The 23,649-nt window shown below is 35.4% G+C and overlaps 1 protein-coding gene across 4 annotated transcripts in view; it reads left to right on the forward strand.

Annotated features, from left to right (window-relative positions):
- FZD3 (frizzled class receptor 3) overlaps positions 1 to 23,649 on the forward strand; it is an 87,231-nt gene that overhangs the window by 58,549 nt on the left and 5,033 nt on the right. For all 4 annotated transcript variants that reach the window (XM_088021437.1, XM_088021438.1, XM_028114386.2 and 1 more), the window contains 2 exons: positions 7,559 to 7,707; positions 12,120 to 12,353. In XM_088021437.1, the coding sequence (XP_087877563.1) occupies positions 7,559 to 7,707; positions 12,120 to 12,353 (383 nt within the window). The remainder of the gene's footprint in view (positions 1 to 7,558; positions 7,708 to 12,119; positions 12,354 to 23,649) is intronic.

The following is a 23,649-nucleotide window of genomic DNA, read 5'->3' on the forward strand; positions in this document are numbered from 1 at the left end:
GTGCATTTTTAATATAGCGATTATATCTCATTAAAACTTTTTTTCTCTATTTATTTTTTTGATGTAGTGTTCCATGATTCATTGTTTGCATATAACACCCAGTGCTCCATTCAATACGTGCCCTCTTTAATACCCATCACCAGGTCAATTTTACATATTTCTATTTTCTTTCAGCATTTTCCTGTTTAGACTTGTTTGTTCTTCTATATGAACTTCAGAATCATTCTGTTTGATTCCCAGATAACTTTCTTGGTATTCTTATTAGAATTGTGTTAAATTTAATGGCTAAATCAAGAAGAATTTGCATTTTTATAATAGTGATTCTTTCTAGTGAAGAGCATGTTTTAAGGGGAGTGTATTTTAGAGCTTCTTCCAACACATCACTCATTTATTAAATTTATTCCTTCCTAGGTGTTTATCTTTTTTGTTACTGTGATTGTGTGAGTTTCCTAAGGCTGCCATAACAAAATACCCCAGACTAGGTGGTTTAAACAACAGAAACTTTTTTTCTCAAAGTTGTGAAGGCTGGAAGGTCAAGATCAAGGTGTCAGCAGGGTTGGTTTCCTCTGAGGCCCCTCTCCTTGTTTTGTGGATGGTCACCCTCTTACTATTTCCTCACATAGTCTTTTCTAGTGGTCTTTTCTTCATATGGTCTTTTCTCACATGGTGAATCCTTGATGTCTGGGTGTCTAAATTTCTTCTTGTAAGGAAGATTGGTTTAGGACCCACTCATATCTCATTTAACATTAATTACCAAATAAGTCACCTTCCGAGGTACTGAGAGGGCTTCAACATATGAATTTTAGGGTGACACAATTAAGCTCGTAACAATGGCAAATGAAGACCTTTTTTTCCTATGATTGTTATTTATATAGATGAAAGTAATTTCTGTATTTTACTTTGTACCTTGCCACCTTGATTATGATTTGTAATAGTTCTTACCTTATTCTGTTAGTTTTTCCAAGTATAAAATTATATTACTTATAAATTATAATAATTTTATCTCCTTTATAGTTTTTAGACTCATAATTTGTTTCTTTTGTCTAATTACAGTCTGTTAGAACTATTAAAACAAGATTAACTAAGAGTGGTGGTAGTACATATGCTTCTTGTATTCCTAACTTTAATGAGAATATTTAGTGGCTCCCGGTGTTCCCATTAAGCATGATGCTTTTGAATTGAGATAGAATTATTTTGTCACTTTAAGAACTTATCATCTATTTGTATGTTATTACAACTTTTTAAAAAAAGATTTTACTCATTTGAGAGAGAGAGAGCACACGTGCATGAGATAAAGGGCACACGAGCACAAGAGCAGGGGGAAGGGGCAAAGGGAGAGGGAGAAGCAGACTCCCTACTAAGCAGGGAGCCCGATGCAGGACTCGATCCCAGGACCCCTGATCATGACCTGAGCTGAAGGCAGACACTTAACCAACTGAGCTACCCAGGTGCCCACTTTTAAAAACCAAAAAGGGATGTTTTATCAAATGCCTTTTGGCATACATGAAAATGACTATATATATTTTCCCTTTGATCCAACAATATGTTGAATTTATAAATTGGTTTCCTAATATTGAACCATATTTTTAAATTAAATTTTATTTTATTATGTTAGTCACTATACAGTACATCATTAGTTTTTGATGTAGTGTTCCATGATTCATTGTTTTTGTGTAACACCCAGTGCTCCATGCAATATGTTCCCTCCTTAATACCCATCACCGGACTATTTGTATTTTTGTATTTGGTCATGGCATATTCTTTGAATTTGCTGTTGAATTGTCTGAATAAAAATTCATAAATGAGACATAGTTTTATTTATATAATCAGGTTTTTTAAAATTTTACTATCATTTGTTTCTATCAGTTTTCAAGTTTATTTGAATGGAATTGAGCAAAGTAATCTCTTATTGGAGGGGGAGACGAACCATGAGAGACTATGGACTCTGAAAAACAAACTGAGGGTTCTAGAGGGGAGGGGGGTGGGGGGATGGGTTAGCCTGGTGATGGGTATTAAAGAGGGCACATATTGAATGGAGCACTGGGTGTTATATAAAAACAATGAAGCGTGGATCACTACATCAAAAACTAATGATGGGATGTATGGTGATTAACATAACATAAAAAAAAAAAGAACCTCTCACTTAGGATCCTAAATTTTCACAGAAAACACACAATCTGTGCCTAGATCCATAAAGTCTAAATTACAAAAGATTCAGAATGAAGCCATTTTAGTTTTGTTCTCTTTGTAGCTGTGAGTGTGCTTGTATGTGTGTGTATTTGCTGTTTTCTTCCCTTTTTTCTATTTTTATTCAGTTTCTGTTCCTTAATTTGCTTTATTGATAGATAATATAGTTAATATTTCTAGTTAGTCATTAATCTATTGATTTGAATTAGTTTCTTGTTCTGCAGAAGTTTTAAGTTTTCAGTAATCAAAATTGTCAGTCTTTTCCTTTTATGGCTTTTTTGTTTCATGTTACTTTTTTGAAAAGGCCTTCTGCACCTCCATTATAAAAATGTTCTTCATTCTTTTCATACTTTTTTGATTTATTGTTGTCTAGAATTTATTTTTCTTTCTTGTGTGGGGTGGCATCTAAATTAGTTTGTTTCCAGGTGGATTGCCAACCATCCCAACATCATTTATTAAACAATCTATGATCTTTCCCCCATTTATTTAAAATACTTTTATCATATACTTACCTTTTAACATTCTGTGAAAAAATCCTTTTGCTCTTTTTGGATTGTACCAAGTTTATAGGATTAATTTGGGGGATAATTGATTTGACATCTTTAAAACATTGAGTCTTTGCATGTAGAAACATGGACTGTTTCTCTATGTATTTCAGTTTTTCTCTGTGTCCTTTGATAGTGTTTTATCATTTTCTTTGTATTTACTAGTTGCTAGGTTTATTCCTAGATATTTTTTGTTTTTGTTGGTATTATAAATGAAATTGTTTTCATTATATTTCTTCTCTGGTTATTGACAGTATATAAGAAAACATTTGATTTTTGTATATTAATCTTGACCAACTTACTGAACTCTGTTTCTGTTTTTCTGTTGATTCTCTTGGATTTTCTGGTTAGTCTTTTTGTGTCTTTGTTCCTAATACACCATTTTTTTAAGTTTCACTTCTGGCAGGGTATGTTATTGAATTGACTAGGACTTCTTGAATGGTAGTCTTATTCTTGACAGTACCAGAGGACAAAACTAGGACAGGTGGGCAGAATAGCTAGAGCTATTTGAACATGGAAGAGGCAAACTTGTATTTTATCAATACCACCATACTAGTTATATTCACAGAACAACTAAATTGAAAGCAAATTAACTTGTTAGGTAAAGAATACAACTAGATGACTTCTAAGTTTAAATGATTAGTTGAGAGTATAAAGAGAGAATCAGGAATGGCTTTAAGAACTCTTGTATAGGGGCGCCTGGGTGGCTCAGTCAGTTAAGCATCTGTCTTCTGCTTAGGTCATGATCCTGGAGTCCCGGATTGAGCCCAGCATCAGGCTTCCTGCTCAGTGGGGAGTCTGCTTCTCCCTGTGCCCCTCACCCTGCTTGTGCTCTTTCTCTCTCGCTTGCTCTCTCTCTCTCAAATAAATAAAATCTTAAAAAAAAAAAACAACCCAAAACTCTTGTATAGAGGGTAGTGGGGAGCAAATGGTAGAAGAGCAGGAGTAGGAAGTCAAGAAGAAAGTAATGAAAGTAGGAAAGTAATGCCTCATTAAGTGAATAATCATGACTATGCAGTGTTATAGAAGTCAGGGGAGATAAATTTTTGTTAAGTATGAGATAGTCATCAATAAGTGATGTTATATAGAAGTATTTAAAAAAAGTGAAACTGATTGGCTCAGTCAGTAGAGCATGTGACTCTTGATTTTGGGGTTGAGCCCTCTGTTGGGTATAGAGATTACCTAAAGAAAAAATCTTCTTAAAAAAATGGAACAACAGGAAGCCATTGTATTTTTTAATGAGGAGGTTATTTGTGATCTGCTTATATGTCTCTTCATCTGCTTCTTAATTATAGTTCTTAACTATTCAGTGGTTTCTTTAATTTGTATTTTCATTTAGATTATCAGCTTGGTGGGAACATTAATAAAGCCTTACATCTGTTTCATAAGTCTCATGGGACTTTGAGCAGAATTATTCTTAGAGTAGTGGATGATCTATAAATATTTGCTTTTTTACTTTTAGGTAAATTCTAAAGGAATTACACCTTAATTCTAGGTTATGATTGTAATTTAAATTCTATGTTTTGAGCTTGCCAGGCTAACTGTAATCATGTGCGATTATAGATAAAACATAAACATAAAATCATTTATAGATAAAACAATAAAAATTTTTAAATGTAATCAGTCTAAAAGACAAAATAAACTTATTTGTATAACAGAAATGTAAGTTGGTAACTAGTGATGAAAAACATGGGCCTACTGAACTCCAGGTATGAAGTAGCTAGAGGTGATTGGGCATCCAGTTTCTGGGGTATATTAGTACGTATAAGTGTCACATGGAAGTCAGAGGACCAGAACTAGGCTCACTGGTTAAAAGTAGGAATTGGAAATGAGGCTCCCCTGCTCCTGAAAGGAAGTTCATGTAAAAGGTAATACCAACTGTTCCCTAAAGCTGTAGTTAATATAAAACTACTTATCTAGAGATGTGGGAGGACACCAGCACCACCTTAAGACCAATATTTAAGCCAAACTGCAATGACTTAGTACCCGAATCTCCAGTAACCAATAACATCTGGAGTTCACAATCACCAATATAAAACCTGGTTTTTGACCAGGTCCCTGTGGGCACTGGTGAAGACAAGTCATGACACAGGGTGAGATAAATGGAGGGAGAGAGGAAGGGAGAAAGGGAGAGGGAAAATTCTCACTCAAGATCTGCAAACTAAAATTCCAAAGCACAATTCAGAAAAGAAAAAAGCCAAACCTAGAAAGCATCCAACAAAATCAACAATTAGAAGATGGATTTCCTCCCAGATGAAATGAAAGTAGTAAACTAATTTTTTAAAGACTTATTTAAAAATAAGTATGTTTAGGATTCTCCAAAAGATAAACAATAAAAACCATTTTAAAAGAATAAGAAATTATGATAAATTAGCAGAAATGAAATAAGAATAGACAAATATAAGAACTAATTAGACATTTTAGAATTGAAGTCATGGAAATTAAATCAGTAGATAGAAAGAACCCTAACATAGACATGATTGAAGAGGGAATTGGTGAAGTAGAAGACTGTTCTAAAGAGTACATCCAGAATACAGAATATAGAGAGACATACAGTACTAAAAACAATATAATTATGTAGTTAAAAGACATAAAAAATAAGGATTGAGGAACTTCAGTATAGATCTAATGGGAGTTGTAGAACAAGAAGCCATAAGAATGACTAAGAAGCAGTAATCAAAAACCTAATGTCTGAGAATTTTCCAGAATTGAAAACTTGGGTCCTTAGATTAAAAGTACACTCTACATACTAAGCAGAAGAAATAAAAATCAATCACAATGAGAAACATTCAGTGCAACTATAAAGTGAAAAGAATAAAGAAAACTTTAAAAGCTACCGGAGAGAGGAAGTAAATCTCCAAAAGATTATCAATTAGACTTCTCAACAGAAACAATAGGAACTAGAAGACAATACACTAGTTTATCATTCAAGATTGAGGGCAAAATAAAGACATTTTCAGGCAAAGACAAATAATTTGTCTCTGGCATACCTTATTTGTAAGAATTTTTAAAGGGCATCCTTTAGCAAGAAGAAAAGGGAACCCAAAGGTAAGCCAAAGGTACACCAAAGGGTGTACTTTTTGACAAAACTAAAGATAATAAAAAATTATTTTTGCAAAGGTTGTTTTGAATTCCTGGAAAATAATAAGGAATATAGGTAGCTATATAGTGTGCTAGGAGTATTTTCTTATTCAAAAAGATGGAGGTGCTGATCATTTTAACTATTTTTTTCCTAATAAAACCAAGTATATTTTTACATGTATGTACTTATTGAGTACCTACTATGTGCAGGCACTGGTCTAGACTCTGGGGATAAAACAGTGGGGAAAATAATCTCTTCATGGAGTGGACATTTTAGTGTTAGTAAACTGTATGCTGCTTAAAAGAGGCAGTATAACCCAAAGGGACAGACTTGAAAGAAATTCATTGGTAAATAGGAAAAGATACACCTGGAAAATATGTTGCTGTGATGAAGTGAAAAGCTGATGTGGCAATAGTAATGTCAGATAAAATACAGTTTAAGGTGAAGAATCAAGGAATGGCTTTAAGAACTCTTGTATAGGGGCGCCTGGGTGGCTCAGTCAGTTAAGCATCTGTCTTCTGCTTAGGTCATGATCCTGGAGTCCCAGATTGAGCCCAGCATCAGGCTTCCTGCTCAGTGGGGAGTCTGCTTCTCCCTGTGAAGGTGAAGAGTATTAACAAGCAAAATGAGCATCTAGAGCATTATTGAATTAACATAATACCTAACATAGGCTTGAAAGTGAAAACTGACAGGATTAGAAGGAAAACTGATGAGTCCCCAGTTATGTGAGAGATTTTGGCATACCTCTGTTAAAGCAGATAGGTAGGGGCGCCTGGGTGTCTCAGTCTGTTAAGCGTCTACCCTCGGTTCAGGTCATGATCCCCGGGTCCTGGGATTGAGCCCCGCACTGGGCTATCTGCTTAGTGAGAAGTGCTTTTCCTTCTCCTTCTCCCTCTGCCCCTCCTCATTCTGCTCATTCCCTCTCTCAAGTAAATAAAATCTTTAAAAAAAAATAAAACAGGTAAACAGAGAATTAATTGAGAATATAGAAAATTTGAATGACAGAACCAATAAAGTTGATCTAATACATATAGAAGATTTTGTACCCAACAGAGAGTATGTGCTATTTTAAAGTACACAAGGAATACTTATATAAATTGACAGTGTCTTAAATCAAAAGGAGGTCTCCAAAATTTAAGGTAACCAGAATAATATAGACCACATTCTTTGACCACAATAATTAAACTTGAAACCGACAATAAAAAGCAATTTTTAAAAACTCATCTGACTAGAAACTAGAAAATGTACTTATAAATAACTCATAGGTTAAAGAGGAAGCTTGAAAATAGCCTGCAGAGTAAAACGAAGTAGATAGAAGGAAGGGCTATAAAAGATGAGAACAGAAATTAATAAAAATAAAACATTAAAAATGGGGGGAAAGAGTAATACTTTCCTGCTTTTATATTGTAATGACCAATGATAGGACTAACAGAATTGGCCAAGAAGAATATAGATATTATTTGAGCCTCTATTCTTATTCATGGCTTATTTTCTACATTAATAATCTTTTTCTTTAGAAGATACCATTGTGAGCTAATAAAAATACGGGACTCAAAACATAAAATAGAAACTTACTGTCAAATTTTCAGGAGTGTGTATCTTTTCCATATAAGAAAATTAAGTATAAATGAAAATACCAAGTTTGTAGAATTACTTTATTATTGTTTATTTAAAAGATTTATAATGGCCTTTGATAGAAAATTCTTCTTATATATTTAAGATATTTTTCTTTCCCTTCTTGTAGGTTACTCAAATGAGTCGTCCAGACCTGATTCTCTTTCTGATGAAATACCTGATGGCTCTCATAGTTGGTATTCCCTCCATTTTTTGGGTTGGAAGCAAAAAGACATGCTTTGAATGGGCCAGTTTTTTTCATGGTCGTAGGAAAAAAGAGTAAGTTGAAATTATCACAATGTTCACAAACCTCACATTCACATAAAATTTTGTATTGCTTATGTGAAAACACTTTGGATTTGGAGGATGTGTTTCAATGTGATTGTAACCTTGGCTGCTACCAGTTGTGATTAGCATGGTAGCATGTATTAATTAAAAGCTAAAAGTTGATTTTGAGAAGATAGCCAAGTAGAACCAGGCTTAAGGTCTATACCTTACTAGTTGAGAATATTTGAGGGAAAGCTGATCTTATTTTTTAAAAGTTTAAATTATAATTTTCTTAAAATTAAAAACAAATTAATGCTTTTATTATAGTATTGCTTGGTCTTCTTGATATTCCTGTGAAGGCTGTTATATATTATTTCTGTGTTACAGATGAGAAAACTGAGCACAGAGAGATTAAATGCTTTGGCCAAAAATCACACAAGTATTAGGTTAGACTTCCCTTTCCAATTGCCCATTGTTCTTCCAAGTATACCAGAAATTATATAAAGAGATAACATGTTATTCCATTATGATAAAGTACACATTAAAGCCAAAATAGAAAAATATTAAATGCATTTATAAAATGATAATGAAATGCATTAAAGAAATTATTGTAATTCATAGTTGGCCACACTGCATATTAGAGTGTCATGGTAAAATATAAGACTTGCCAAAGCAATCTCTTGGGCATATTTATGGAATCTTTAATCATAGAGTGAACAAAAATGAGACCCTGCAATATTCATAAAGGAAGAAATGATTTCAAAATTTTTACTCAGTTTAAATCTTATGTAGAGACTATACCTGAATTCCCTCAAATTCTAAGTTAATGGAGTCTATATGCTTATGATTTTACTTAAACTAAGGTCCATGGAAAATGGGTTTTGGGAGATAGCCTATAAAACTCTTAAGGTTGTATTTAAAATCTTGTGCCTTATATGGGTTAATGTACTTTTCTCATACAACTTAAAATGCCTCATTAACAAAATCTGTATTTTCTAAAGTACCAGTAATTAACCATTTCTCTTACACAGATTAGACTGAGACAAAATAATCCCAATTTTAAAATATACATTTCTTACTACTGTATCTAAGGCTGCTACTAGGGATATCAGATGATGCATTTCTCCTTTAAGTAAGTTTCATTGAGCACAGAAGAAAAGAAGGGAATAAGAGTTGTTCAGCAACAACAAAAATGTATTTCCTGGGCATTCATTTCTTAAGAAAGTCTTTATAGAATGCTTACTATGTGCCATGAACTAATGTTGTGATACCAGGGATGCAGTAGCAAAGAAATGGACCAAGTCCCTGCTTTCATGGAATAGCCGTCCTTGTGGGATTTACTGTGATTTATCTGTGTATTCTTTGAAATTTTTACATATATTTTATCTTATTTTTTTTTATTTTTTTATTTTTTAAAGATTTTATTTATTAGAGAGAGAATGAGAGATAGAGAGCATGAGAGGGAAGAGGGTCAGAGGGAGAAGCAGACTCCCTGCTGAGCAGGGAGTCCGATGTGGGACTCGATCCCGGGACTCCAGGATCATGACCTGAGCCGAAGGCAGTCGCTTAACCAACTGAGCCACCCAGGCGCCCTACATATATTTTAATCACAGTAAAAATACTGAGGAAAGGGCTTGTATTAAACATTCCTGGTCATCTCTGGACCATACAATTCTGGACACAATTCTATAATAGTGTTATATTAGAAATTCTAGATAGAACTAAACGCAAGCTACTCTTATAGGGCATCATCCTAGTTATTTGGGGGATCCTGATTGGGCCAGAATCCTTTTGAAACTGGTTAGAACTCCCAAGACCCTTCTATTTGGTTTTCTGTGATCATGCATCCCTACCCAACAAAGTCCTTGTGATCCTACAAGCTAGGACTGTGCCCTGGGCTAGAGTGGGAGTTCCTTATTCTAGAGCTCAAGAGTGTGAGCATCCCATAGCTATTTCTAGCATTTGTCTGCTTTAGCCTTTGAAAAATAACTATAAAATAATTGTAGTAACGGTTACCAATTAATTGAGCACATTTAATACTCCAAGCATTGTTCTGAGCATGTTATATATATTAAACCATTTAATCCTTCAAATAGCCTTGTGAGAGAGATCATCATTTTACAGATAAGGAAACTGAGGCATGGAATCAGGGTTTCATAGTGATTGCTAGAATTGAGATTCAGACCCAAGCAGTCTGACTCTAGACTCTCGTCTTTGCTTATGTACTGTGCTACAAAGAGACTAGTTTATCAAATTGTGCTAATCAAATTAGTGTTTTCCCCCTAAGTGAAGCCACATTTAAGATTGTGCTTATACTAGTAATTCTGACACTGATTGAAATATTTTTAGAAATCTTCTTTTGGAATTATTTAAATCATATCACTTAATTTCTCTGTTTTCTTATCTGTAAAGTGAGGGGACAAACCTTTACCATTTGAAGGTGGATTAAATTTTTGGCATGACCAGAATTCAATTTGAACCAAGTTTTAAAAATAAGTTCAGAAAATAAAGTCAGCAATCAAGACTGACTTGGGATGTATGAATCTATGATTAGGGCCATTGATGACAGAGAAACATATACTGTTTGGGTTTGTTTTTTTTTTAACTGTTTTGACTTGTTCATTCTTCTATCCAGTTTTTGACACTTTGAGGATACACACACACACACACACACACACATACACATATGTTATATATACATATGTATATATAATATTTTATTATAAACATTATATTTTGTCATTACATTTGGCTTTTAAGCCATTTTTTAAGAGTGAGCACAAGAGTTTCAGGGAGGGGCAGAAGGAGAGGAAGAGAGAGAATCTCAAGCAGGCTCCACACCCAGCGTAGGTAGAGCCCAACATGCGGCTGGATTTCACAGCCCTGAGATCACGAGTCAAAATCAAGAGTCAAACACTTAACCGACTGAGCCACCCTGGCGCTTCTAAGTCACTTAAACTTAAGTTTGATCCCTGGCTCTTGGTTTTGTTGTGTGACTTTGGAAAGTTCTTTAATCCTTTAGAACCTCAGTTTTTTCATCTATGAAACAGAGATCACGGTATTTATTCTTAATAGATATCTATTCACAATAGATACATAATATCCTCTTAGAGATACCCTCTTAGGACATTGATCTCCATAATAAAAACATTATTAAGAAGGATCAAAGGAGAGTTTATGTAAAACGCCTGGCACAATGTGGGTACTCAACAAGTATTAGCCTTCCTTTAGCCCTTCTACCTCACCACTAAAAACAGTAGTAGTAACAACAATCCTTTTGTAATCTGAAAATTTAGAATATATGCACTTTCTCAGTGTATGATCCAATCTATATATGTTGGAGCTTTATTTTTTCATAAAATTATCTGATTTTAACTTTAACCTCTGATTCTCATAGTCATTTATATAAATTGAGACTCTGATCTTTGTAACTATTTAACTGGCTCTTTTATCAATTTAATTACTGCTTTGTTCATTTTCATAAACATCTATCTGCTTTTAACCTTTTTGTAGCAGTTAAAAACTTTTGTTCTTGACAATAATTCATCTCCTTAAGTTTTTTTCCTTAAGCCTTTAAGATGTCTGGTAATTAATTTTATGTTAGCTTAAATTATTTTTTAATACATTTTGTTCTAATTACGACCACTCATGTTTATTCTAGCACTGAACAACTGTTTCACCATTAAACCAAATTGTAGCCTTTAAACAACTGTTCTTACAAGTTGAAAAATATATCTGTTGGGGCACCTGGGTAGCTCAGTCGGTTGGGCGTCCTACTCTTGATTTCAGCTTATGTCAGTCATGATCTCAGGGTCGTGGGATGGAGCCCCACATCAGGCTCCACACTCACTGGGGAGTCTGCTTGAGATTCTCTCTCTCTGCCCCTGCCTCTCCCCCTGAATGTGTGTGTGTGCACACGTGCTCTAACTCTAAAATAAATAAATCTTTAAAAATATATATATATATGTATATATCTGTGCTACAGTGAGGCCTCCAGTACATTCATAAACCATGCAAGAAAAAATTTCTCAACTGTAATATCTTTGTAATATTTCAGTGTACTTGAGAATCATAAATTTCTTTAATTGAAAGGGACTTTTTAGAAATGATGAAATTGTATAGCCTCATCTTATAGATGAGGAAAATGAAGGAAAGGGGATAATGACTTGCTTAAGATCATGTATTTATTGAACTAAAATCCAGACTTCCTTATTCTAATACAGGCTTCTTCCCATCATACCACTTTAGAGTACAGTTTGACACGATCTTTGTTAAATTCTTTCCTCTGTCAACAATGTTACCTTATATCTCTCCTAAAGACATTATTTGGAGAGCAATTAATTTCAAGAATAATGTCAGTGTGTCACATTTATTGGTCTATAGGGATGTTAGTCTGTATCTTAAACTTAGTGTTTGTTTTCTAGGATAGTGAATGAGAGCCGACAGGTACTACAGGAACCTGATTTTGCTCAGTCTCTTCTGAGGGATCCTAATACTCCTATTATAAGAAAATCAAGAGGAACTTCCACTCAAGGAACATCCACACATGCTTCTTCAACTCAGCTTGCTATGGTGGATGATCAGAGAAGCAAAGCAGGGAGTGTCCACAGCAAAGTAAGCAGCTACCACGGCAGTCTCCACAGATCCCGTGATGGCAGGTGAGTTTCATTGGTAGCTTAGCTTATTTCATGTGTTGAATTAGAGTCACACAGCTTAAGAAGGAAGAGTAGCCAATTCTGAAACAGAAGTTGGACATTATTTGAATTTAAAAAAATGTTTTTAATTGAAGTATAATTAACATACAGTGTTATATTACTTTCAGGTATTCAATATAATTATTCAACAATTCTATACATTACTCAGTGCTCATCATAAAAAGTATACTCTTAATCTCCTTTATCTGTTTCACCCATCCCCCCACCCGCCTCCCCTCTGGCAACCACCAGTTTGTTCTCTGTATTTAGGAGTCTTTTGTTTGTTTGTTTGTCTCTCTTTTTTCTTTGTTTGTTCATTTATTTTGCTTCTTAAATTCCACATGTGAGTGAAATCATATGGTATTTGCCTTTTTCTGTCTGATTTATTTCATTTAGCATTTTACCTTGTAGGTTTATCCATACTGTCACCAATGGCAAAATCTCATTCTTTTTATGGCTGAGTATTTTTCCATTTTTTATTTATTATTTATTTATTTATTTTTTTAAAGATTTTATTTATTTGACACAGAGAGAGAGAACAAGTAGGCAGAGAGGCAGGCAGAGGGAGAGGGAGAAGCAGGCTCCCTGCCGAGCAGGGAGCCTGATGCGGGACTCGATCCCAGGACCCTGGGACCATGACCTGAGCCGAAGGCAGCCGCTTAACCGGCTGAGCCACCCGGGCGCCCAGTTTTCCACTTTTTATATATACCCCCATCTTCTTTATCCATTCATGTATGGATGGACACTTGGGTTGCTTCCATATCTTAACTATTGTAAGTAATGCTGCAGTAAACATAGGAGTGCATATATCTTTTCAAACTAGTATTTTTGTTTTCTGTGGGTAAATACCCAGTAGTGGAATTACTGGACTGTATGGTAATTCTGTTTTTAATTTTTTTTAAAGATTTTATCTATTTATTTGAGAGAGAGAGAGAATGAGAGAGAGAAAGCACGAGAGGGAAGAGGGTCCGAGGGAGAAGCAGACTCCCTGCTGAGCAGGAAGCCTGATGTGGGACTCGATCCCGGGACTCCAGGATCATGACCTGAGCCGAAGGCAGTCGCTTAACCAACTGAGCCACCCAGGCGCCCTCTTGTTTTTAATTTTTTGAGGAACCTCCATACTGTTTTCCACAGAGGCTGCACCTGTTTGCATTCCTACCAATAATGCACTAGGGTTCCTTTTTCTCCACATCTTCACCAACATGTGTTATTTCTTGTCTGTTTTATTTTAACCATTCTGACACATATATAGTGATATCTCATTGTGGTGTTGATTTGTACTTCCCTGATGATTAGTGATATTGAGCATCTATTCATGTGTCTGTTGGCCATCTGTATATCTTCTTTGGAAAAATGTCTAATCAGTTGCTCTGCTCATCTTTTAATTGGATTATTTGTTTTTCTAGTGTTAAACTGTATAAGTTCTTTCTATATTTTGGATATTAACCTCTTATTGAATATATCATTAGCAAATATCTTCTCCCATTCAGTAGGTTGCCTTGTTTGTTGACAGTTTCCTTCACTATGCAAAAGCCTTTTATTTTAGTGTAATCTCAGTAGTTTAATTTTGCTTTTGTTTCCCTTACCTGAGGAGACATATCTAAAAAAAATGTTTCTATGGCCAATGTCAGATTACTGTCTATGTTCAAAGGCATTCAAATTGGTACTGAAGAAGTAAAACTTTCACTATTTGCAGATGACATGATACTATATATAGAAAACCCTAAAGACTCCACCAGAAAACTATTAGAGCTGGTAAATAAATTAAGTAAAGTCACAGCATCCAAAATTAATATACAGAAATCTGTTGCATTTCTGTACACTAGTAATGAAGCAGCAGAAAAAGAAATTTAGGAAACAATCTCATTTACATCTGCACCAAAAATAATAAAATACCTAAGAATAAACTTAACCAAAGAGGCAAAAGACCTATACTCCAAAAACTATAGAACATTGGTGAGATAAATTGAAGATGACACAACAAATGGAAAGATAGTCTATGCTTAAGGATTGGAAGAACCAGTATTGCTAAAATGTCCATACTACCCAAAACAATCTACAGATTAAATGCAATCTCTGTCAAAATACCAACAGCAGTTTTCACAGAACTAGAACAAATAATCCTAAAATTTATATGGAACTACAAAAGACCCCGAATAGCCAAAGCAATCTTGAGAAAGAAGAACAAAGTTGGAGGTATCACAAGCCCAGGTTTCAAGATACACTACAAAGCTGTACTAATCAAAAGAAGATGGTATTAGCACAAAAATAGACACATAAATCAATGGAACAGAATAGAGAGTCCAAAAATAAACCCACACACAATATGGTCAATTAATCAATGACAAAGGAGGCAAGAATATACAGTGAGTAAAAGAGTCTCTTCAACAAATGGTGTTGAGAAAACTGGACAGTAACATGCAAAAGAATGAAACCAGACCACTTTCTTGCACCATACACAAAAATAAATTCAAAATGGATTAAAGACCTAAATGTGGGACCCAAAACCATAAAACTCCTAGAAGAAGTTGGACACAATTAAGCTTTTTGAACTTTGATAGGTACAGTTGCCCTGGATTATGGTCAGACTTAAAGCCAGTCAGAGGAGTTTAGAGGTTTAGACCTGACGCAGTAAGCAAATATGGAGGCATCGAAGGGTATTGAGCAGGGAGAAGGCCAGCATGAAAGCGGATATGTTGGTAAGATTAATTTAGCAAACAATTATAGAATATGTACTATGTCAAGCACTGTGCTAGGCTCTGGGAATAAGATGATTTAGGTATGATCTGTGTTCTTAACAAACTCAAGAAAGAGAATATAGTCCATATTAGTGTTGTAGTTAAAAACATAGGGTCTGGAATGAAAATCCTCAGTTTCTTCATCTGTAAAATGGAAATGGGAATATCTGCTCCTTTAGGAATGTTGTAAAGGGGCTCCTGGGTGGTTCAGTCAGTTAAGCGTCTGCTTTCGGCTCAGGTCATGATCTCAGGGTCCTGGGATCGAGCCCCATGTTGGGCTTACTGCTCAGCAGGGAGTCTGCTTCTCTCTCTCCCTCTCCCTCTGCCCTTACCCCTGCTCATCGTCATTCTCTTGCACTCTCTCTCTCTCAAATAAATAAATAAAATCTTAAAAAAAAAAGAATGTTGTAAAGAGTAAATGAGATAATATGTGTAAAATATGTGTAATTACTTGGAACAGTAATATCAGGTACTTGATATCAGGTACTTATCTCAGTAAGTACCTGATATCAACTTCTATTATTATTGTAAGTGAACAAGTAAAGTAAAATAGAAGTATCATTGTAGAGTCTATTTTAGGTTTTGTGGATCATATGGTCTCTGTTGTAACTATTCTTCTCTGCCATTGTAGCCTGAAAACAGCCATAAATATGTAGTCAGAATGGGAATGGCTTTTCCAATTAAACTTTATTTTTTTACTTATCAGTTAAACTTCATAAAAATAGGAAGGGGCCAGAGTTGGCCAGTGAGCCAGAGTTTGCCAACCCCTGTTTTGTAGGAGCAGTAGTAGCATGGAAGAGGGGGTGAATCTGGTCAGAGACAGGGTCAGAGAGAGCTTCACAAAGAATGTTTGAGAAGGCTGGATGTGTTTTCTTGTTAAATTTGATGTTGGAGACACTAGAATTAGAAACTTCTTAGGAGCTTTGCAGTAATTCAGTTGAGAGTTGATGAAGGCTTATAAGGTAGGAGAGTCATGTCAGGGGGAGAGAGAAAGAGCTGATTTGAAAGATATGTACAAAGAAGAAACGATAGTTGGTTATAGATTAATAATAGCTGGATAGAAGGAATGTGCCAAAGTTTTTTTGTTTGGTTGGTTTTGGGGGTTTTTGTTTTTAAGATTTCTAGTTTGGGAAACTAAAAGAATGAAAATTCTCATGCCTGAAATGGAAAGTATTCTATGCTTACTTTGAAACATTTGTTTCAACAACTGTCTTATATTCTTCCAGTCTCATTCCAGCCTTTCTCTCTGTCATCTCTGTCCTCTGAGTATAGGATATGATTTCTGTACTTGCTCTTTTTAAATCTTCTGGTTTTTTCTCTCAAATTGCTTTCTTTTGCCTTCTAACTTGGTCAGCTATCTGTGTTTTTAAAAAAGTAGTCTTTCTTTGTGATATTTTTTCTTTCATCCATTTCTTTTTTCTTTTCTTACAGATTTTTGAAATGAATATGTTGAATATTTTCTTTCTACCTATTCCATCCTTCATTTCGTATATATCCAGTCTTTTTTTTTCTTCTTACCCACCTAAACTGTACTTTCTAACATCACCAATGACCTGTTTTTTAACCACATTCAAAGATCCTTTCATTTTTTGGCCTTTTTCCTTCCGTTCAACACTCCTATGTGAGAAGTGCTCTTCTAAGTGTTAGGGACACAAGATGGAAGACAGAAGAGTAGACAGTTGTAATACACTTTAATGGGTATAATAAAATCATATACAAAATGCTTTGAGATCCCAGAGAAGAAAACCATTTAATTTATTATTGAAAGTCATAGAAAACTCCATAAGCAGGATTTCTACTTTGAATAGGATGCAGAGAAGGCAGTTGAAATTAAAGACAAGGAAACAGCATATGTGGAAGCAAGGAGGACAAACAGGCAGTTAGGTACTAGAGGATAGCTAGAGCATAGTATATATGCTTGAGCAAATGAAACATGCTGAGGAGTTTGGATTTTCTTCCTGATAGCAATAAGAAACTATTAAAGGACTTGAGGCCTTGGGGTAATAAAATCAGATCTGTGTTTTAGAAAGGTCACTTTGGCAACAGCACAGGAGAGAAGATTGTAAGTAATCCCAGTTGGGAAGTTTCTGCAGTAATTTATGGGTCCTATCTTAAGATATTCATAAGGAGGGAGGAGGTCTGAGAGTCTTTTAGAATATGTTTTGTCAACACCACCCTCTATGAACTAACTCTCAGCATTATTTGACATTTGACAGTTAGCCTCATCCTTTTCTTTCTTTTTTTTTTTTTTAAAGATTTTATTTATTTGACAGAGAGAGACACAGCGAGAGAGCGAACACAAGCAGGGGGAGTGGGAGAGGGAGAAGCAGGCCTCCCATGGAGCAGGGAGCCCGATGCGGGACTCGATCCCAGGACCCTGGGATCATGACCTGAGCCGAAGGCAGACAGACGCTTAATGACTAAGCCACCCAGGCTCCCCTCATCCTTTACAATAAGGAAGAACAATTATTTATAATACACCTCCTGTGCATGTGGCATTCTGTGTATAGTTATATAGAAGAAAGAAAGGTGAGGTGAGGTATAATTTCTGCATTGTAGGAGCATAATCTTTTTTTTTTTAAGATTTCACCCATTTATTTGACAGAGAGAGAGCAGAAGCAGAGTGAGCAGCAGGGGGAGAGGGAGAAGTAGGCTCCCCGCTTATCACGGAGCCCAATGTGAGGCTCGATCCCAGAACCCCAGGATCATGACCTGAGCCAAAGGCAGATGCTCAACCAGCTGAGCCACCCAGGCACCCCTAGGAGCATAATCTTATAGGAAAGATAAGACATATTTACCTAAGAGCCAATTACATAATAGTGCAAGTCAGCATATAATTAAAACAGTGAGTGTTAGAGATGATTGATGTTATAGAACTTTATAAGGGAAAGATCAGATTGGCCTATGAAAATATCTTAGAGGAAATGTATAGGGTAAATGAATGGTAATAAAAAATAAATTCATACTGAGTAGAGAATTTCTGAAGGCAATGAAATATAGAGTATTTCAGCCTCTGTAATCTGAATGGAACTGGAGTTTCGATAAGAAAGTTTATAATCACTAATATAAGGTAATTGATAATTAAAATTATGAGATGGAATTATTTGAAACATAATAAAAGAACAGACCAAGAACGAGTCCTTGGTTTAAATACTTACAGTAATAATAACATAGGAAGGATAGCCAGAATGTGATTCAAAGAAAGTGCTTATTGACATATGAAAGAATATATAAAAGTATAGTGTTATGAAAACCAGAGGAGAAATTATGACTTCCTATAATGGCCTTTCCTACCTCTCTGCTTAATCAAAATTATACCCATCCTTTAAGGCCTACTTAATTCCCATATCCATGGCAGTTAATTGCTTTTTAATCATTTTTGGGGGTATGACCTATTTTCCATACACCTGTCTTTTCTCAGCTAAGTTTGTAACTTCTGGAGAATGAGAACTAGGTGACAGACATCTCTGTATTTCCCCATAACATGTAGCATAGTGGTAGGCATATATCTTTATCTGTATATCTGTCTGTATTGTCTGTCTGTCTAGCTATCAAGAGACAAATCTGTTGAATAACTAATGACTTTAGAAATAATGTGGGTTGTTAAAAAAAAAAAAAGAAAAGAAATAATGTGGGCATTTTGGGGTGCCTAGCTGGCCCAGTCGGTAGAGCATGATCTTGGATTTGTGAGTTCGAGCCCCACGCTGGGTATAGGGATTACTTAAAAAAAAAAAAAAAAGGAAGAAAAGAAAAGAAACAGGGGCATTTCCCAGGAATTCAGGGCCCAGAACTAAAGTGACAGTCTACTAAGGGTGTTCTGTGTGGTACATGAATACTCATATTTTAAGGCCCTCTGCCATAGCCAGAATGTAAGAGCAGATCTGAAAGATTCTGAGACCATGTTGAACTTAAAAGTCTAAATAGGGGTTTTCATAATTCCAAAAACCATCTCATGGAAATTTCTTTCTTATCTGTCAGTTTTTAAGTTTATATGTTATCACTATCTTTTGGCCATTGTTTTCTCATCATCTAATGGTATCTGATTATGAGATAATACACACACACACACACACACACACACACACACACACACACACACACACACACACACCCCTGCTTCTCAATACTCACTCTAGTCCAGACTCCTTGATGGGTTATTATTTATCTCAATGCTTCATGAAATAAAATAGACTGAGGCAAATACACCTACACATGTATGTCAACTTCAAAGAACAAGTAATTGTTAGATTAGAGGATGGGTAGAAAAGGAAGTGGCTGAGTAGGTAGGTGGAGGTTTGGGAATGAGTGTTTAGGTGGTAAGTAGATGACATAAAAAGGGAAAGCTAGGGAATGAATATAATGAAATACTGGTTAAACCAAAATGAATTCAATTATTTATATTAATGGCAGCAACTAGTATAGAGAATCAAAAAGATTAAGTCATCTTTAAGTTTCTTTCATTTTGACTTTGGAATACACCATATTATTTTTTCAGCAAATTAACCATTCCTATCATTTTGCCTAAGCTTATATTAAATTAATGTACATTTTTATATTGTATATTAGAGTAGATGGTCACAGTGTTGTTTTTTAAAAAAATATTTATTTTGAGAGAGAGAAAGAGCAGGGGGTAGGGGCAGAGGGAGGGAGAGGATGAGAGAGTCTTAAGCAGAGTCCATGCTGAGTGTGGAGTCCAATGTGGGGCTTGATCTCACGACTCTGAGATAATGACCTGAGCCAAAACCAAGAGTCAGACACTTAACCGATTGTGCCACCTAGGTGCCCCAGTGATAGTGGTTTAAATGACTGGCAAAAGATAAATAAATTTGGTAATTCCCGTATATACAGTTGAGATTAAACACTATAATTAAATTTATTTTTCTGTGTAGTTGATTCCTAATTATCCATGGGCAGGTTGTTCATATTCTAGAATTTTGTGATAACCTTATATTTCATTTAAATAAATCAACATAAGAACTCAATATAGTAATTTTTTTCTATGAAAAATGTATCTTTTGAGTCTTATTTGTTAAACTCAAAGATTTAGGTTTTATTTTATTTTATTTTTTTTAAAGATTTTATTTATTTGAGAGAGAGAGAATGAGAGCATGAAAGGGAAGAGGGTCAGAGGGAGAAGCAGACACCCTGCTGAGCAGGGAGCCCGATGCGGGATTCGATCCCGGGACTCCAGGATCATGACCTGAGCCGAAGGCAGTCGCTGAACCAACTGAGCCACCCAGGTGCCCTAGGTTTTATTTTAGAAAATACCCAATTCATATTTTTAAATAATGATTTGTTTTTATTTTTTAATTACTTTGATATCATTCAATAAACTGTATCATACTTGGCTTTTTTCATTTGCCATATTTATTTGAAATAGATGCTTTTGAAGTCATTTGAGAGGTGAAAGATCTCCAAATTACCTGGCAAGTTATATTTGGAAAAATCTTTCACCTAATTTAGGACAATAATCATGATGCAAAATAATAATTATTAACTAGAATAATCTCATTCTGAAATATTTTCATTTGCAAACAGTGTAGTTATTTTACCAAAATATACAAATCAAATTTAAAACTATTTGTCTTGAATGTGAAATACCTTTTAATAGATAAGAATTAAATGTTCTTGCGGGGAGAAGCAAGATGGTGAAGGAGTAGGAGACCTAAATTTCGTCTAGTCCCAGGAATTCAGCTACATAGTTATCAAACCATTATGAACACCTACAAACTCAACAGGAAATTGAAGAAAAGAATAGCAGCAATTCTATGAACAGAAAAGTGACCACTTTCTGGAAGTGTATATTTTTCTGGGGTTGTTGTTACCCTTTTAGCATTTTGTTCGCTCATTCATCTGTTCTCCTCTGGACAAAATGACAAGATGGAAAAACTCACCTCAAAAAAAAAAGAACAAGAGGCAGTACTGACTGCCAGGGACCTAATCAATACAGACATTAGTAAGATGTCGGAACTAGAGTTCAGAATGACAGTTTTAAAGATGGGCTTGAAAAAAGCATTGAAGACACTAGAGAACCCTTTCTGGAGAAATAAAAGAACTAATATCTAATCAAGTCGAAATCAAAAAGGCTATTAATGAGGTGCAATCAAAAATGTAGGCTCTAACTGCTAGGATAAATGAGGCAGAAGAGAGAATTAGTGATATAGAAGACCAAATGATGGAGCATAAAGAAGCTGAGAAAAAGAGAGAAACGACTACTGGATCATGATGGCAGAATTCAAGAGATAAGTGATACCATAAGACAAAACAATATTAGAATAATTGGGATCCCAGAAGAAGAAAGAGAGAGGGGGGCAGAAGATATATGAGAGCAAATTACAGTGGAGAACTTCCCTAATTTGGGGAAGGAGCATTTTGGCATCAAAATCCAGGAGGCACAGGGAACTATCTCTCAAAATCAAAAAAAATAGGCCAATACCCAACATCTAATAGTAAAACTCACAAATCTCAGAGACAAAGAGAAAATCCTGAAAGCAGCTCTGGACAAGAGGTCTGTAATCTACAATGGTAGAAACATTAGATTGGCAACAGACCTACCCACAGAGACCTGGCAGGCCAGAAAGGACTGGCTTGATATATTCAGAGCACTAAAAGAGAAAAATATGCAGCCAAGATTACTATATCCAGCTAGGCTGTCATTGAAAATAGGAGAGATAAAAAGCTTCCAGGATAAACAAAAACTAAAAGAAATATTGAAGGGGGTCCTCTAAGCAAAGAGAGAGCCTAAAAGTAACATAGACCAGAAAGGAACACAGACAATATACAGTAACAGTCACCTTACAGGCAATACAATGGCACTAAATTCGTATCTTTCAATAGTTACCCTGAATGTAAATGGACTAAATGCCCCAATCAAAAGACATGGGGTATCAGTTTGGATTAAAAAACAAGACCCATTGATATGCTGTCTGCAAGAGACTCATTTTAGACCCAAAGACACCTCCAGATTTAAAGTGTGGGGGTGGAAAATAATTTACTGTGCTAATGGACATCAAAAGAAAGCTGGGGTGGCAATCCTTATATCAGACAAATTAGATTTTAAACCAAAGACTGTAATAAAAGATGAGGAAGGACACGATGTCCTACTTAAAGGGTCTATCCAACAAGAAGATCTAACGATTGTAAATATCTATGCCCCGAACATGGGAGCAGCCAATTACATAAGCCAATTAATAACAAAAGCAAAGAAACACATCAACAAAAATACAATAATAGTGGGGGACTTTAACACCCCCCTCACTGAAATGGACAGATCATCTAAGCAAAAGGTCAACAAGGAAATTAAGGCTTTAAATGACCCACTGGACCAGATGGACTTGACAGATATATTCAGAACATTCCATCCCAAAGCAACAGAATACACATTCTTCTCTAGTGCCCATGGAACATTCTCCAGAATAGATCACATCCTGGGTCACAAATCAGGTCTCAACCAGTACCAAAAGATTGGGATCATTCCCTGCATATTTTCGGACCACAGTGCTTTGAAACTAGAACTCAATCACAAGAGGAAAGTCGGAAAGAACTCAAATACATGGAGGCTAAAGAGCATCCTACTGAAGAATGAATAGGTCAACCAGGAAATCAAAGAAGAATTTAAAAAATTCATGGAAACAAATGAAAACACAACTGTTCAAAATCTTTGGGATGCAGCAAAGGCGGTCCTAAGAGGAAAATATATAGCAATACAAGCCTTTCTCAAGAAACAAGAAAGGTCTCAAATACACAACCTAACCCTACACCGAAAGGAGCTGGAGAAAGAACAGCAAATAAAGCCTAAACCCAGCAGGAGAAGAGAAATAATAAAGATTAGAGCAGAAATCAATGAAATAGAAACCAAAAGAACAGTAGAACAGATCAACGAAACTAGGAGCTGGTTCTTTGAAAGAATTAATAAGATTGATAAACCCCTGCCCAGACTTATCAAAAAGAAAAGAGAAAGGACCCAAATAAAATCATGAATGAAAGAGGAGAGATCACAGCCAACACCAAAGAAATACAAACAATTATAAGAACATATTATGAGCAACTATATGCCAGCAAATTAGATAATCTGGAAGAATTGGATGCATTCCCAGAGACGTATAAACTACCAAAACTAAAGCAGGAAGAAAGAGAAAACCTGAACAGACTTATGACCACTAAGGAAATTGAAGCAGTAATCAAAAATCTCCCAACAAACAAGAGCCCGAGGCCAGATGGCTTCCCAGGGGAATTCTACCAAACATTTAAAGAAGAATTAATACCTATTCTGAAACTGTTCCAAAAAATAGAAATGGAAGGAAAACTTCCAAACTCATTTTATGAGGCCAGCATTACCTTGATCCCCAAACCAAAGACCCCATCAAAAAGGAGAACTACAGACCAATATCCTTGATGAACATGGATGCAAAAATTCTCACCAAAATACTAGCCAATAGGATCTAACAGTACATTAAAAGGATTATTCACCACGACCAAGTGGGATTTATCCCTGGGCTGCAAGATTGGTTCAACATCTGCAA

Source organism: Eumetopias jubatus, unplaced genomic scaffold, assembly GCF_037043125.1.
Source record: "Eumetopias jubatus isolate StellerSeaLion01/CBP00866 unplaced genomic scaffold, mEumJub1_p1.0 scaffold_2, whole genome shotgun sequence".
In the NCBI taxonomy this organism is placed as follows: Eukaryota; Metazoa; Chordata; class Mammalia; order Carnivora; family Otariidae; genus Eumetopias; species Eumetopias jubatus.